General features: G+C 40.4%; 1 protein-coding gene across 7 annotated transcripts in view; it reads left to right on the forward strand.

The window, feature by feature from the left end:
• Positions 1-16,864, forward strand: part of RGS6 (regulator of G protein signaling 6) — a 284,505-nt gene that overhangs the window by 158,188 nt on the left and 109,453 nt on the right. For 5 of the 7 annotated variants that reach the window (XM_030483768.1, XM_030483772.1, XM_030483770.1 and 2 more), the window contains exon 3: positions 11,574-11,673. The exons of 1 other annotated variant lie outside the window; for it this stretch is intronic. In XM_030483768.1, the coding sequence (XP_030339628.1) occupies positions 11,574-11,673 (100 nt within the window). Of the gene's footprint in view, positions 1-11,573; positions 11,674-11,819; positions 11,883-16,864 lie in introns of those variants that run through there. One more of the 7 variants, XM_030483773.1, reaches the window with a different exon arrangement.

Below are 16,864 nucleotides of genomic sequence, written 5' to 3' on the forward strand. Positions count from 1 at the left end.
TGGTACTACTTATTTTGGAGGTTTCTTAAGTTCCTTATTTAGTCATGTTTATAAAGGGAATAAAATGTCACTTTTAAAGGAATGCTCTGTATCAAAAATTGTAAGGAGAAATAGTAGAAGTTCACTGTATACCCTTTGCATTTAATCGCAGTTGTGGAAGTGTGAATAGACACGGCATTCAAAGATGGTGGAGTCTCAACAAATTTCAGTTCACTCCCACTCATTCATATTTGAAGTTTGATGTTTTCCTGTGTACATATATGCACATGCATGTGTTTTCATTAGCCAAGCATTTTCACACAGGTGAGAATGATGTGCACCTGTCTTTAGAGAAACATTTTACTCAAATGAGTATTCTTAGCTTTATGAGAGCTGCAGTATTCATGCATTAATAGAAGGCTCCACATTTAGTCTTTCTATGTCTTGCAGAAAAAGTGACAACATGTCAGAGGAAAAAAAACCTACTTTTAGATTGTAGAAAGCAAATGGTAGAAGAGAGTTACTGAATTGCTCTGGATAGTTGCTGAAGCTTACTGCAAAGCTTGTTACTCCAACTACGTAAAAATTATGAATAAAATTTTAGGTTCAGGAGCTGGTCACAATGAAAAATGTTCATCAAAGCTAGGTTTTACCTTAAACGTCCTTATCTGCTCTCTGCTAACAGGCTAAAAGCCAAAGCCCCTTCTAAGTCTATCATTAAGATATTTTAGAAGCAAACATCTAATCATGGTGTTCAACTAATGTGAGGGACAAGCACTAAGTTTTTGATTGTTTACCTGTGCCAGTCTCCTCTGCTAATAGACAGTGACAAATAGTATCATAAGCTCCCAAAGCCTAATAAACAGAGTTCATGTGGCAACACACAGCTTGGAGCCCAGCCATTTTATAATCTGTGCTGCACAGTCTTGGACACAGGTAACCTGAGACTCTTCTCTTGCCTTGTAATTGATGGTCAAGTGCCTGCATCTTTTGGTTTTATGTACCATTTACTGTCATAGCACCATCTTCATCCTGAGTGTTAACAATCCAGGAGGGAAGCAGTCATCTGCTGCAGCGCTGGTTTGAGCTACTGCATTTGGCATTCAGTCTGAAAGGGCTTATGGTTACTGTACTCTTCTTCCCTGGAAAAGGTTTCAGATCAAAGGTTGCTGAGCTGCTTGGCTGGTTCTGATGTGCAGAAAGATGAAGACAGTAGAACTTAAATGTGGCACCATATTTCAGTGCATATAGTGCTTTTTCCTTTAGAGCTGCATGTGCTGAAGCCCTCGGACAACGTGCAGAAATGAGGGAGGGAGGTAGTGGGGGTTCAGGGACAGGAACTGGCAGCTGAATGGAGTGAGCCAGGGTGGAGAAATGGCACAAGAGGGTCCCTAGAAGGGAAAGTACTCTGGAGTAAGTTTTTTGGGTTGATTTGTTCTTTTGATTTTATTTTAGGGTAGAACTTACAGGTAAAAATATGAGAAAGCTGTAAGGAAATTTCTTTTCCTACAAGGTTTGTTCTCACCAACAAGCATTCTGCTTTTGTTTCTAGCTATTTATAGATAGACCTATAGCAGTATTACTACAGAAAGGCCACTGAAAGATGAGTTGCTGAAAAGTGTGTTAGGTATTCTTCTAATTCTGTTTTGGAGAGTTATGTTGCTTTCCCATCAGACAGAGAAGAAACTTGGGAAATAATTCTTAAGAAAAGAAAGTTATGGAACAGGGAGATTTTTGCATCTGTCTCTATAGTGAATATTTCAATAATTCAGTGACTTCAGTAATGACCTTAGCTGATGAAAAGAAAATTTTATAGCAAAGTGAAAACCCCTTATACTATTTTGTTAATAATTTACTATTAAGCACTGGTGTCGAACTTGAGCACTGTAAGATTTAACAGAATAGAAGTACGGGTCAGGCCTGCTAATAACGTAACTCATATCTAAAAGTCAAAGTCATATCTCTGAGGGTTGTGTGTTCATAAAAAGTTGAAACAGGAAGAAAAATTAAAACACCATAAAGTGGTGATCTCATTGTCAACCAAATAAAATGTATTTCCCATCTGTATGTAGAGCTTTTTTCATTCTGTTTTGGAATGAGGAAGGTAAATAATTTTAAAATGGTCTGCGATTTATATTGCAACGTATGTGATGAAAACTCATGTTGTTTGTGTGCTGATTAGTATGTTACTGTTTCAGTACATGAGATAGATATATGACCTGTGACCAGGTACTTGATCTGTCTCTCAGCTGACACTTGACAACTAAAAATATCCACTCTTACAACACAGTTGTGTATTTAACAATTCCATCTTTCAGCATCAAGCAGTAACAAAAATGTAGTGGAAAAGATGTTCTGGCTAACCATTCTTGTAGACTTACACAACCAAGATGTATGAACAAGTAATATTCTACAAGCAAAAATATACTAGTGCAGAAACCATTGCTTTGAAAGTAAGGTAGAGTGGAAGTCAAGACCATGTTGTACAACCAGTTGTTTATTGTGTAGTAAAATTTCATGTTTATGATGGTGTTACCTGTGCTAGATGTTCTCCTTCCGCACCATGAAAACATCATTAATTGAACACGAAATCCATGAGAAAAAATTACCTGTATCACGCAAAAGGATTATTTGCTATTTATCTTTTGGAGTTAATACTTTCTGCATTTAAAAGAAGAAAAAAAGAAAAACTCCACACCAACAAAACAAACAAAACCCCACTTCTGTATAGATACAGATATCATATGACACTGATAAAAGGGTAAGATGCATTTTATTTAATGCTCTGGAGGTAAAGTGCCTGCTCACTTGGTATGCTTACTTGTTGAAATAGCCACTGAGCTGTAGCCATAGGATGCAGTGTCTGCTCCTTTTACTCTGTTCTGTCCTTTCCCAGTGAATAAAGGAGCAAGTTAGCATTACAGGGCCAGAGACAGGCTTTTGTGTTGTCTGCTGGCAGGAGGGGCAGGTGAGAGCATCTTGAGTTTTTGCTGGCTAACTCTGCATTGTGAGCAGTGTCTTCAGTTGTCTCTTACACAGGCCCCTGTAGAGAAGATAGCAATAAGCTACCAAAAGTAAATTATACCTTTCTTTGTAGGAGTTCTAAATTTCATTCTACTGGTAACTCTTCTCTGCCATCCCCCAGGAATTAAGAAAAATACTGTTTAGGTGTTAAGAGGTAGAAGTCTTTAAAATTGGTGTTTCAGCTGGCTGGTTTGAAAACAAAACAGATGTCATCATTTTTAGTAACTGCTACAAGTTTACTGCAAGTGATGCGTTCCTTGATTCATCACTAGCAAAAGAAGGAAAGCTTTTTTGGAGGGAAGAAGAATTTGATGCTTCTTATGTGAGTAAGTAAAATTATTATTTTTCCAAAGTGTTGTTACAAATTGTTTTGTTTAAGTATTCTTAGTAACAACTTTGTCAATTTACTACCAAAGGACAAAATTAGCAGTAGTAGAACCACTGAATAAAACATAAATTGGTGTTGAAATAAATAATTTCACCCATGGTGAAGACTGTGATGCAGAAGAACTTATACCTACTGCTTGATTTGCAACATTTACTTTGCCAAAGGGAAAGCACCAGTCAGTCCTAGAATAATAAATGGTAGCTGCAGGGCATGAAAATGTTAATGAATCCAGTAATGATGATCGAGTTATGAGAATTGTATGTGCATTTTTTAATTCATGCCTTTAATTCATGGCAGAGTATCAGATCTGGTTTGATTTAATGCTCAGATTCATTTTAAATTTTCTCTAATACATTCCATTTTACTGCTGATCACTGACATATGAGAGAGTGAAGCAGAGCACTGGAAAAATGTTTTTTCAATGATTGCTAAATGCACAAACTTTATGACCTCAGGAAAAAAAATGGCATTTGTACATTGCAGAGTGTTTAGATCTGGTGTGGGTGGACAGACTAGCCCTGCCTGTCACTGCCTTTTGTCCAGAACTCTTCCCCCGTGCTAATACAGAAAGTCTTACAGTGCTAAACACTTCTGTTTTGCATCTTTGTGGGCTAAACCAAGGTCTTCAGTTTCTAACACTGGTGATCTTGTACATTTTTGTGGTCATAAAATTATAAATTTTTTAATGTATGCATTTGAAAGGTATTAGAAAACAATATGGAAAAAAAGACAGTTTGCAGAGGCATATATATATGTTAAAAAAAAAAAAAAAAAGAAATCCAAATCTCCGTTCTTTCACTCACCACAAACAAGTATTTTGCTTCCCTATATTCTGAAATTCAAATGAAAATTACATTTCCTTTTGCAGTGGTACCTTTAAATCCTGGGTGGAAAATTTAGGGATTTTTCTGTGTCTTTGCTGCTACATTTTTAAGTAATTTTTTAGTTCTTCTGTGGAAAAAAAAAAAAAATAATTGCAAAGTGACACTATGACATGGAGAGAGAGAGAAACAAAATATAACCTTTTGATGGTGATGAATTGGGTTTCCTCTGTTTTCTCTCTTTTCTGTAACTTGTAAACTGTTCTGCTTTGCATCTACTTCACAGTATTAGAGGGGTGAGGGAGGATGTATCTAACCTTTATTGTGGTATGGCACTTTGCAGTGCAAAGAGTTAAATGGTGCATGAAATGACCTGTCACACTGTATTATATGCCACAGTAATATATGCACAAGGGACTGCTTAAAAAAAGGGAAAAAAACCCAATTCCTGAAGGTCCACTTCTATGTTGTTTTGAAGAGAAACATTTGGGGGGTTTATGTACACATATTTCTGCATAATTTATTTTAACTAAGCCACAGGAGCCCACCAACTACCAAAATAGAAGGGATATGCTGGAGAGTTTCTCTCAGCAATTTATTAGGGAAGGTAATGGTGGAGATTTGGTTTCTGTGATACAGCTTTCTGGCAGGGAACAACAAAACCAAACTTTTTGCATCTTTTACTGGAAATAGCTTATGAACTATTTTCTGATTGGCTCTGAGAAGCTTCATTACTGTGGGAGAAGTTAGGCACATGTTTATGAAGCTTTGCAAAATGAATAGAAAATGACAATACACTGCGTTTCTTATTAAATCATAATATTCTCAAGTTTGTACTACACAGTTTCATCTGATCTCGCCTGTTGGTAGTCCTTTGTTGGAGCTCAGACTGAAACAAGAAGTCTACACTGTAAAAGTCTTCTGATTCATGTGTCCTCCTTTTCATTACAAATCCCTTCTGCCCTTTCACAAGGGTATGGACACAAATCTTCCCTTGAGCACTTGGGCCTAAATCCTAGTGCAAATTTAGGCCTTCTACTTTTAAATGGAAAATAGTCATTTTAAATGGGGGTTACTTTTTTTTCTGTTCCTCTGTATGCAGAATATGGTCAGGAATGCAGCAGATTTGCTTAGTGACCCACCGAAGTCTGGAATTTTTCTGTCTGGAAATGCCTTATATTTGATGCTCCAGAGGAAAGTGAACTGAAAGTACTGTGTTTATCAAATTGCAGTTCAGCATCACAGGGGAGAGAGAGATGCTGCTTTCTCACACCAGGTTATGCACAGACCACCACAGGCTAGGGTTCTTGATTACTTCATGCAATCTGGTGTAATACTAAAACTCTTATGTGCTACTTCTAATCAGGCTTCAAAAACTGGCCTGAAATTATGGAGGATTTGAGGAAATTGGAAACCCAGCCCAGTGTTGTTGGATAACTTCAGATTTGTGGCGTTTTCTTTGTTGTTCCAGCACAAATGCAGGTTTCAGCATAGTTGTCTTGCATGAGAAAGATTAGTTGATGACCAGAATTTAAAGTGAAATTGGGAGAGTGGGAGCTAACACCCAAAACAAGCATTCACCAAATCAAAGCTGCTGAGCTAAACTCTTGCTTTTGGCACCTGCCAGTTCAAGCAGTTTGTGTAATGTTATTTTAAATGGCAGCTGGGTCACAGCTTTGCTCATGGGCATTCCTGAGGTTGGGTTAACAGGCTTCACCCTGGTGCCCTGGCTGTGGTGGGAGCAGCAAGGGGCCCAAAAGCGCATGCCCACGTGGGAGCAGCATAGAAAGAAGCTCTGACATATCACATACAGAGTTTATTCCTTTTACAATGGTCCCTGGGCAGGCTGCAGTAAGCATGTCTGCTCCACTCCTCATTCATCACTCTATGAGCAGTCTGGAGACCTTTGGAGTTTTACATTCAGTGCAATGATGCAACAGAAAAGAAAATCTCTACTGTTTCCATGGCAACTTGTGCCTTGGGCCCCGGCTTGAGCAAGGCAGCAGGATGCTGCCAGTCCCACAGCCAGTGACTTCAGTAAAAGCTTGTCAAAAGAAAGCACATGCTCTCATGCTTCTCCCAAGCCCCTCTTGGTTATTCACATAAGGGGACTGTAGTGAATATATTACATAAATGCAGCTCTAGATTTCCTATTATAACTTCATATTTCAACTCGTGACACTTCTTTGTTTTGATTCAGCTTTCTATCTGCAGTATTAATTGCAAAGCACTTCAGGATTATCCGTTCAAACCTTGTTGAGAATGGCGTGGTCAGAAGGAGTTAGTACTAAGTGACTGGTGACCTGTGTGAAATGGTCTGGGAGGCTCAGTGCTGTCACTAGCTGACAGATACCAACAGCCCAGATGCTGTCAGCACCAGTGACTTCCTCGGCAGCACTGTTTAGGGGACAGAGAGACTGAATTTCTTCCTTTCTTCCCCCCAAAGTGGTTCCTCCAATTCAGATTGCACAATGAGAAACTGTGTATAGATGATTCCACCCTAGATTTCCTGGTTGAATCAATCTGTGTGCTGATTTGCATCTGTGTTTGCCTACTTCATAAGTTGCACAAAACCTACCTCTATTCAATACACATTGTATATCAGTAATGGCATAACTTCTTAGACCAAAATATGACTTGCATCACACGTCAGTGGTAATTCTATGGCCATTTGGTTTCAGTTGAAATGCTTTCTTTAAAATTCACATCATCTTCCCTGGATATACTTTTCTACACTTGTAAAGAGCTTAATACTTGTGCTACAGAGCAAAGTAAACATTTGGTCTAATTTGCAGCTAACCTCAGGTTTCTAATTAGAGCAGCCGTGCTCTAAATGGTACAAGATCTCTCAAGCTGATTACATGCTTATATGTGACATCTTTACCATAACTGTAGAAAGCATGAGCAAAACAATACGCTCCTCTGTTCACAAGAAACCTCTGTGATGCTGTAAAATGCAGCAGTTCCAATCATTTGCTACTGTAATTACAGTTGCACAATCAGTAAATAAGAGTTCACTTTTAGTATTTTACACAGCTTTCTAACATGCCCAAATAGCTTCCTCGTAAGCAATTATAGCTTATGTAGAATTTGAGCTCTTTGGGAGTTGTCTGTCAAAATGTTTTTAATGAAAAATTGAGTTTGCATAACACTGACGCATTGATGTCTTTTACTTCTAACTGTTGACATTGATGGGCTAAAAAGCTTGATTTTTGGGGAAGGAGAAAATTGCATTAGTTGAGCTTGTTTGGAGAATCTTTGTTTGCTGAATTAATTTGCTAAGCTTTGTTTTTCTGCTGAATATTAAACCCTATTTTCCAACTGTGCATATACTGCCTGAGGGGAATAACTCCCACTCTCTTTTTCCATGACTGCATTTTCTCACAACACAGCCTAGGCCTGAGTGAGGGGGGCTGCGCAGAGCTGATACCATAGGCTGTGCTAGGGGAAGCATAGTCTGGTCAAAAAGCTGCTGCTTTGTACTCTCCAGACTCTGGTGTTACACCTCAGCAGGTGAATGAGAAGTGTCACAGTTTTTTCTAAGCATTGTTTTGCTTAATTCAATTGATGTGGTGAAACCTGTCTCTCCAAGTGATGACTTGCTGAGTAGCTAGAGCTTCACAAAGTGAGTATCTAGATTAGCAGCAGTATACAAATAATCATGAATGCCCTGGTAATTGTGCCTTCACTACTGCCCTCCTATTCATAATAGAGATACAGAAATGCTAAAGCATGTTACCAGTTTCAAGGTGACATTATTAGCTCTGTTTCACCCTCCCAATAAATATCTGAAGAACATAACTGTTGTCTTCTTTCTCCCCTGAAACACACTCAAGCATGGGAGAGCTGCGTGGTATACTCTGCCTTTATCTAAAATAAACTCTGAAATTTAAAGCAGCACAGATAAAAGCTCCATCGGGAAGAGGACAAGTTCCATCAGTGTCCCTGCCCTTATCCGTTGTTGGGAGTTACTCATGTGGGAAACAGCCAAATGGCCCTGCCAACTGACGCATCGGTGCACTGCAGTCATTTGGTTTTACTGCTGCTGTTGGGATTGTGAAAGGTTGTCAGAGATAGGGAGCGTGTCTTCTGCAGTTGTGTAACATCCACTGTCCAAGGTGCTCAAAGGCCCTCTCTGACACCTTTGAATTAAGTTTCACTGCCCCTGTATGACTTGGTATTATCTCCATTATACAGGAGGGGAGATTTGGACAGAGACAGATGAAGCTGTTTGCTGAAGGTCACACAGCAATTCTCTGGCAGTGCTGCTCCGCTGCTCTCCGGCACTGCCTCAGAAGCGAGGTTGTTCTTTGTCCCTTGAGGGTGCTGAAGGGAGGTGTATTAGCCCCCTTTTTTTTTTTTTTTCCCGAGCCTTCTTTTTCTGCATTTATCAGAATGAAATTTTCTGGTCTAGTGAAGCGAGTTGGCTTCAGACATCTTGTCAAATTAACCTTCCTTGTCTGTGCGTCCATGGGGCTGTGTGGCAAAAGTCAGCAGGTAGAGTCACAGGCATGCTGGTAGCGTCAGAGCTCGTTGGGGGTGCTTATGGTACCGGTAGAGATTGGCAAGGTGAGAAATGGTCTATTTTAGACTTGTATTTCAGTTGAGTATAAGATCAAATTTATATATAATTATTGTCCTCATGCTAGCTGACAACAGACTGAGCCTTACCTCCATGTACCATCCAGCTCCACCAATGTTCATGAGTGCTCTCATCTGGGGTGAAGAGAATGCTTGGCATCACATGGAGCCGTGTACACAACCCAATATGTTTAATGTTGGCACTGATGACTGATGCTCAGAGACTCTCCAGCCACAGGTTAGCTGGCGACAGGAATACCCAAGTGTAGGGTACCTGCTGCAAGCAATCAGGCAGGAATGTGGTACATACTTCATGCCTTCACCTTCCTTAGGCCAGTAGAAATGCTGATAGTGGAAAAGAAAGTCTAATGAATACCAGCAAATCCCATACATATGTTAAATCCCCAACACATTCTGTGTAACAGAGTATGTTCTTAAACTCTCACAAACTACCTGCTGTAGGGTTCTTCCTCCGCTGATAACATAGCCCTGAAGCCAAAAGCCCTTTACCCCACGTTCAATGTACTGAAATGTGAAATAAAATCATTCTGGGCAAACGCAGGGAGTAGAGTTGTCAGCAGCTAGTCAGGAGGAAAGGCAGATCTAGTTTTTAGCCATACATTACAGTGTGTAACTAACAGTGACAGCAGATACATAAATTGCTTTGGCTTTCTCAGGGAGATATTGACCCAGAATCTACAGAGAGGGAAGAATAACAGTACCCTTTACTGATGCAAAATCAGACCAGATTGAAATAGCAGTGACCGCCATAAAAAAGCCCAACATAAGTCATGTTCTTACTATGACTTCTGTTGGGCAGAAGTTAGTTCACCAGAGCTTGCTTATTTGGGAGTGAGAAAATATGAGGAATGCTTAGTTTTATTAGTTCCTGACTCCTAGCCCGATGAAATGAACTATCCAAGGACTCTTATTCCCTGCCTGCTAGATAGGGAAACCTAAAAGGATATTTAATGACATGCAGAAAGTGAAGGGAGAATCATTTGCAGTAAAGTGTCTAACTCTCTTCAAAGATGAAAAGCTTTGAAAGTGACCTTTGCGCTTGGTGTTCCCTCTGCTTTTCTCAACACTTGAAGCTCTAATAATCGCTTTTTTCAACTTTGTCACTGTATTACTTATTTCATGAAACATTTCCCTACCTAGCCAGGAATTTGGGTGGTAATATCTGCAAATATTGGGTGGAAGCAGAATACAAGGGCTGGTAGAAAGGGTCAGATCTTCTCTTTGTAGTGGACTGATCAGCAAATAACCTTGCATAAGATGTGGTATTCATTTTCATAGTGTTTGGGTTGGAGGAAAAGTAGAATTATTCTTATCGCGAATTAACTGTAGGTACCCAACTCTCATGTAATCTATTGAATATCTCAGGATATTTTCATCTTTGTGACTTCATTCCTACTGAGAATTTGTTCAGGGCATGTGTTAACTTAAAAATAACATATAAACAAGGTGCGAACAGATCAGTTAAGTGATAGCCTGAGGTTAAAAACACAGTGATCAAATTCAGTGTCTGAAGTTGGCAGAGAGATTGCCTTACCACCTTGGGAAGGCTTGAAATTAAACTTGTTTTGAAATGTAGGTGTTAAGTTTGTGAAAAACTCACTTGCGCATATCTAAACAAAGCTGACTTTCCAGATTTGAAGAGAGCTGGTTGAGCTCTCAGGCTCCCTTTACAAGACTGAGCACCCACCACCCAATCTCTCTTGCTGAGGTTGTATTTTGTAGAATCTGTGGGGAAAAAAATCTTCAGGTAAAATCAGAGCTGTGCTCCCTCTCTGGCTGTCATTGGCCTCTGCTCCCTGTCAGTACCAGTGGACAGGACTGTGCTGTGAACTGCACAAGCTAACAGAGCTAACGGCTCTGGGTTTATTTTTGTTAGGCTTCTGAGACCTTACTAACTTGAAGGAAGTTTTTGGAGATACCAGATTTCTTATGTTCAGCTGTGCTTATGTTCAGCTATTTGTTCTCCCTGGAGTTGCCTGCAAGTAAACGCAGGGGAGTAGCCTCGAAAGGAGCAACAATCACTTCCAATTTTAGGGTAAATGGGAGGAGGATTAAGCTCCTTCCCCCAGTAATCAGATCCATGGCTCTTGAAGATGATTGTATATTTTTCTATATCTGATGGATAATATATGTGTGTGTGAAGTAAAAGTTAACTTGACTGTGAAAATGTAACTAGATTTTTCTCTATGGTAGTTCTACTTTTGGTTGTTTACTTTGTATGATGACCACAGATCATACATCCAAGCCTACAGCATGAGGCAGGGGCAATCATCCTGCAGTTGTCCTGTCTCGTGGTCTTCTCAAGCCATAGGCTGTTGGTAACTGTCTGTGACACTTTGGAAAATGGAAGGACTCCCAAGGTCATGGTATCAAGGATTCAAATGAACGTGGGATAAGAGGGTGAAGTGGACTGGACAGGAAGCTCCTTAAGCTGGTTGCAGTATAGAGTCTAACCCAATTCACATGCGGACCAAACAACACCTTTCTGTCACTCCAAGCAGCAAAAACAAGCACAGTTGCAGTTGGATTGTCAGTATCCAACCACCATTTTCCAAGGTGGTCTATGCTGTCTTGTGGTTTCTGGTCTCAGGGCTTAAATGTGGGAGGCAATAGCTCTGTCTCTAGGTCTGTGCGTGTGCTGTAATGCACATGCTATATTTGAAGCCCATCTTACCGGCAGGGCTCCAAAGCACTCAGAGCATATAAGCATTACAGTCACCATTTTGCACAAACCACTAAGTTTTCCTTCCTTTTGACAGATTGAAGACATCATTACAAGAATGCAGGATGACAAAACAGGTGGAGTTCCCATCCGCACTGTCAAGAGCTTTCTGTCCAAAATCCCCAGCGTCGTCACTGGTAAGGACCCTTGTTTGCAGTGAAGAGAGTGTGAGCTGGTAACTTGCTGGCTCTAAGCAAACTACTAAAGCCGCAAAAGAAAAAAAAAAGGAATGTAAGAAAAAAATGCCCCACTCTGCTTATTTTTCTGCATGTCATTGTTACAGGGTGAAGTATTGAACCAAGATTTCTTAATTCTGTTTAAGCAAGCAAGCATTTATATTTCAAGGGTGAGTTATTAAAAAATGTTACATAGCTTTTGTGGCTATCACAGTATCACCAGTCAGAGTAATTCCCTATTATAGGGATAGGACAATATCAGGGAAGAGCTCAGGAAAGAAAGAACATCATATCCAAATATTCTTACTGGACTTCAAGCACAGGTAGAGGAATTTTATGCATGCGTGCTGCTTTATTAAAGCTATATGTACAAAAGTGCAGATGGTGCAGAAACCGTGAGTCGGAGTATAAAACTGTTCCAACATGTATTTCCAGACAGAATATCATCCAGTGCAACAAAGAACTTTGCCATTGATAAATGATGAATTTATTCAGGGTGATGTAAATTGCTTGGAGGATTTGTACTTTAGTTTCTGGCACCTGTTTTCACTAATTCAATGCTAGTATTGACTACAGTAGCACAAAACTACTGATTTCCTTCTGCTTACCAGTAGATTGTTCTCCAGTATGAGATACTTTGTGGCTTAGAATTGATGAGGACATGTGTCTCTGTAAACACAATTTTTTTTCTGTCCTGCAGAGTCTTTTTCCAAATCAGACCAGATACACACACTGAGTCTGTTTAGGGAAGTTTCCCTTCCTGTTCAAAAAGTGAAGGGCTTTGTTCTCTGTGGCTGTGACTTCGTGGCAGTAAAATTCAGATGATCACTAAAAATGCAGAAGTTGCGTTGTTGCATATATATATAGCACATCTTGTTGCATGTATATATAGCACATCAGTAACTGAGAGAAGACTGACAGTTCAAAGTCCTTGCTCTGGGGGTCTTTATACTGTTGTAAAATAATCGAGCAATATCTCTGGTCGATAGGGATGCTGGCAATGCAGCTGATGTCAAGCCATTGTTCCTGGCAGTGGAGCATATCTGAGCTGAAGCACTTAAAAAATATCTTTACAGTGAAAATGGTTGTATTGAGCAGAGTTTGATTGATTCAGGAGTGTGATTTGATATCCTTGTATCAGAAAAAATGTCCAACTTCAGGTACAGGAAGGGAATACAGATCTTCAGCATTCTTAGATAGGCAGTGAATGTGGAAATTGAAATGAAGTTTTTACTTAAGTGAGGTTTAGTCCAGTTAATCCCATTTTATTGAGCAACAGGCTCTTCTGTCTAAAACTGATGTGACTGGTGACTCAGTGTAACTGGCAGTTGGAGGATTAGGGCTTTACAGTGGAAAAGAAACATGAATCTAGACTGAGGTGTGAAAATTGTGTTACTAAATTGCAGGTTATGGCTGGATCAGGTATGAGCTAACTGTTCTTGAAGGTTCCTGGGGAAGATAACCATTTATCTGATTTTAAAAGTCATTCCGTAAGCTCAAGTTTGCAATACACAGGCTGGGTGTCTTAAGATTGACTCAGCTAAACCAGGTTTCTGATATTCCTGTTACTATTCATAGCATTTATTAAGCAGTTGATCTAGTCATCAAGTCACCACCCATTACTCAAAAGAAAAAGGAAATGGGAGATGTCATGGCATCTTTAAACTGATTATACTTGTCCTTGGGTGCCACTCTGGTTGGCAGCTCCCTGCTGTGATGGAAACTGCCCCCTTGCACCCTGCTGTTGCATCATCTTTAAATGGCTGGTTTATATAGCACAGGGAATAGTGAAAAGATGAAGATAAAATAAGAACAAAACCTCCCTTCAAAGCTCACAGAAAACTCTCAGATTTGGAAGGGAACAAGCTTGGTATCATTCCCTTCAGGTGATTTGAAGGCAGCTCCCTTGTGATGCACCAGGCAGTGAATAAAGCCTCTGAGTTTGAAAAGTATAGGAAAATAATGGCTCAGCTGAGAGCCCAAAGTTTTTTTCATTTCCCCTTTCAGATGCATAATCTTGCCTATTTGTAGACCAAAACCAAAAGAAATTTATATAAGATTTTTGGTACTTGTGATAGATAGGTAAAGAGCTGGAGCACTTGAAAAGGCAGAAGCTGAGGATGCTGGGTTTGTTCAGTCTGGAGGAGGGAAAGCTGAAGGGAATGAGAGGATATGGAGAAAGCACAGTCGGAGCCTTTCTCAGGAGTGCATGGCGGAAGCATAAAAGGCAATGTACACAAGTTGCAGGGAAAGAAATCCCAAGTAGTTTAGGAAGAATGTTTATAGTCAGAGCAGGTGAGCATGGGGCCTGGAGAGGCTGTGGAACCAGCATCTGGAGCTGTTCAGAAAGCCCTGAGCCCAACTGAACTGAGCAATCTGACCTAACTGTGCAGTTAACCTTGTTTTGGATGAAGGTTAGACTAGATGACCTCCAGAGCATCCTTCCAACTTGAATTATTCTTAGGATCATTGGATATTCAATTTTAGTGCTCGTCTAATTCCATTCGGTATCATGAACACAAGAGAAGAGCTTGTATTTTTCAGAAATGTTGGACCTCCTCTTCTTGATTTCTAGACTGATTTGTAGACTCTGGCATTCTCACACACTCTGTTTTCTACCTGAAAAATGGAACAGCGACACTGAGACATGATTTACTTAGCAGGATCACAGTGACTAACAGGGGTTTATTTTTGCTTGACACTTCTATTGTAATTGCTTCTTATGCAGGAGAAATATAAAACCTTAAAGAAAAAGAAACATTACAGCAGCACCTTGGTGTTCTAGCAGCACCTTGGTGTTCTAAACAGGCAGCTCTGTTTATAGTATGGCAATAACTATTTTTTGATAGTTTGATTTAAAGTTTGAATACCAGGGAAAGAACCACACATCTGGTTTGCTTTCATCTCTCCTGATGCCTAAGGTGTGAACGAGACATTAAGTAACACAAGGAAAGGAGCCTCCAGGAGCTATCATTAATGGTCCTCTCCTGACAACAGGAATCTGGGAAAAGGCTGAAAAAACCTTTTTGAATGTATGATGAGTCCGTGTGGGGATGCTGTGCCAAAGGCACATTTTATTCTGCATTAGAAGTAGATTTGTGTATCTGCTTCCCTGGTTTTGGCTCAGTCAGTCAAAGGAGGACACAGAAAACCATTATCTTCTTGGTTAAGTCTCCAGTTTTATGGACAAGCCACAGAGAATAAAAGTAAGACGAAACCAGCCTGCATGACGTCTGCGTGCATGTATCTGGCATTGTCCAATGCTAAGTTTAGAGTATGGAATGAAAAACTGAGGGCAGGTATTGAGTAGTGTTGAGATCTATGTCCAGATTAGGTTGTCAGCCAATGTATGTGATGGCAGTTGCTACAATAAATGGAGTTGCACTTTTCTCTTAGTGAGAAAACAATTTCCTCAGTAATGACTTTGTTTCTGTAAATGAATCAGCAATTTTGTATTTTTCCCAGTCATCAGACTGTTTAAGAACATCTCATTGCACTAACAAGTAACATAACTGGCTTTCTAATCATCTCTGTGATTTCCATACAATTGCAACTTAAAACTAACCCCCTGTTTGGTTGGGGGACCAAATGTGTATTCTTTCTGCTCCCACTGATTCAAACTTGGCCCTACACAACATTGCCAAAACAAGCCAGAAAGAAGTCAGTGCTGCAACAGCTGAGCTTTCTAGTGCAAAAAGCTTCCTTCGTGCTTCCCAGTCTGCATCCAAATTCATTCCGGGTTTATCCTTGTACTCCATGTTGAGTGATACCCCTCTTTCCAGCAGCAGTCCCCTAGCTGGCACTTCGGTCATGCTCCTAATACTTACCCTGGAACTCACTTGTCATCTTGCTCTGCTCCCCACGCTGCATGTGTCTGTGATGGATTGATGGGTGATGTCCCCGCGGCACTGCCTTAAGTGCTGCCGTGCAAGCTTTGTGCACACAGCCCTGCCAATGCATTTCACTGCTGACCTGCCATGTCTGTCTTATTTAAGTCCTGGACCACTCTGAGCCGAAAGTGCCAGTATTACTGAAATATGCCAGATGGCCTGTTGTTACTTGAGACTCATGATCTAAACCAAGTTTAAACTGCCATGTGCCTCTGTCTGAAGAAGACAGCATGTGTCCTGGCAAGTGCCTATGGCATTGTCCCAGAACACATCAGAATGTCACTCAAAGAAAGTTCTAGAGTATGGAAATCCCATAGAGTTGGGAAAGGGAGACTTTATTATTGATAGTGTTCCCTGGTGGCATAATTCAGGACAGAAAAGTTCTGCCGCAGGACTTCATACAACCACTGCAAAATGAGCTCCTGTGGTACTTTAAGGGTGTTCATTGCTTTTTCCCTTCAGAGGAGCTCAAATACATCTCATCCAGATGCAGCAGCCAGATGCACAAGGGAGAAGAGTGAGTTCATTGCATCCACGGTTCGAAAGGTCCCCTGTTCAGAGGAACTGTACAAAGAAAGAGGTCATGGTATGGGGAGCAGGACCAGCACTGGCAAGGCTGATAAGAGCCAGCACCCATCATCTAGCAGGGCCCGGAGAGCAGGCTGTGAGGCTGAGTGCTTTGCCACAATGTTCACTTTATTAATGCTTTTGCAGGGGTAGAGCTTGCCTTGCTGCCTTGCAGGAACTACTTTCACTGGGACCAAGAAACTCCATAAGCTGGCTGCAGATGGGTTTGGATTCCTCTGGGCCGTCTGTCCAGCTGCTTACCTCTCCTGACCATAGCATTTTAACTAGAGGAATGTGCCCGATACAGATTTCCATCAGCATTTGGGTAGTTTCATTCTCAATTTAAACCACTCATCCCTGGATCTGGGACAGCACCAATCTCTGAACCTGAACAGCTAAGGCATTTGTCAAGATGAGTGCCTGGATCTAAACTTCTAGCCCAGGTCAATCTATCTTTTTTTACTTATTTTGGCATTCTTTTGCAGTTTTGTTTTGAGAGACAGGAGGCTTGAAATGTGGTACTGACTCTGTTTCAGACAAAGTTAGTAGATTTAAATAGTCCCAAAACTAAGCCAAGGTCAATCTTTTGCTTAACATGAATGAGTCTATTTAGTTAAAACAAGCAAAACAAGGAGGAGAGACATTAAACGAAACAACAACAAAAAAAAAAAACATGCAAAAACTTCAGCAAAACT

Source organism: Strigops habroptila, chromosome 4, assembly GCF_004027225.2.
Source record: "Strigops habroptila isolate Jane chromosome 4, bStrHab1.2.pri, whole genome shotgun sequence".
Classification (NCBI taxonomy): domain Eukaryota; kingdom Metazoa; phylum Chordata; class Aves; order Psittaciformes; family Psittacidae; genus Strigops; species Strigops habroptila.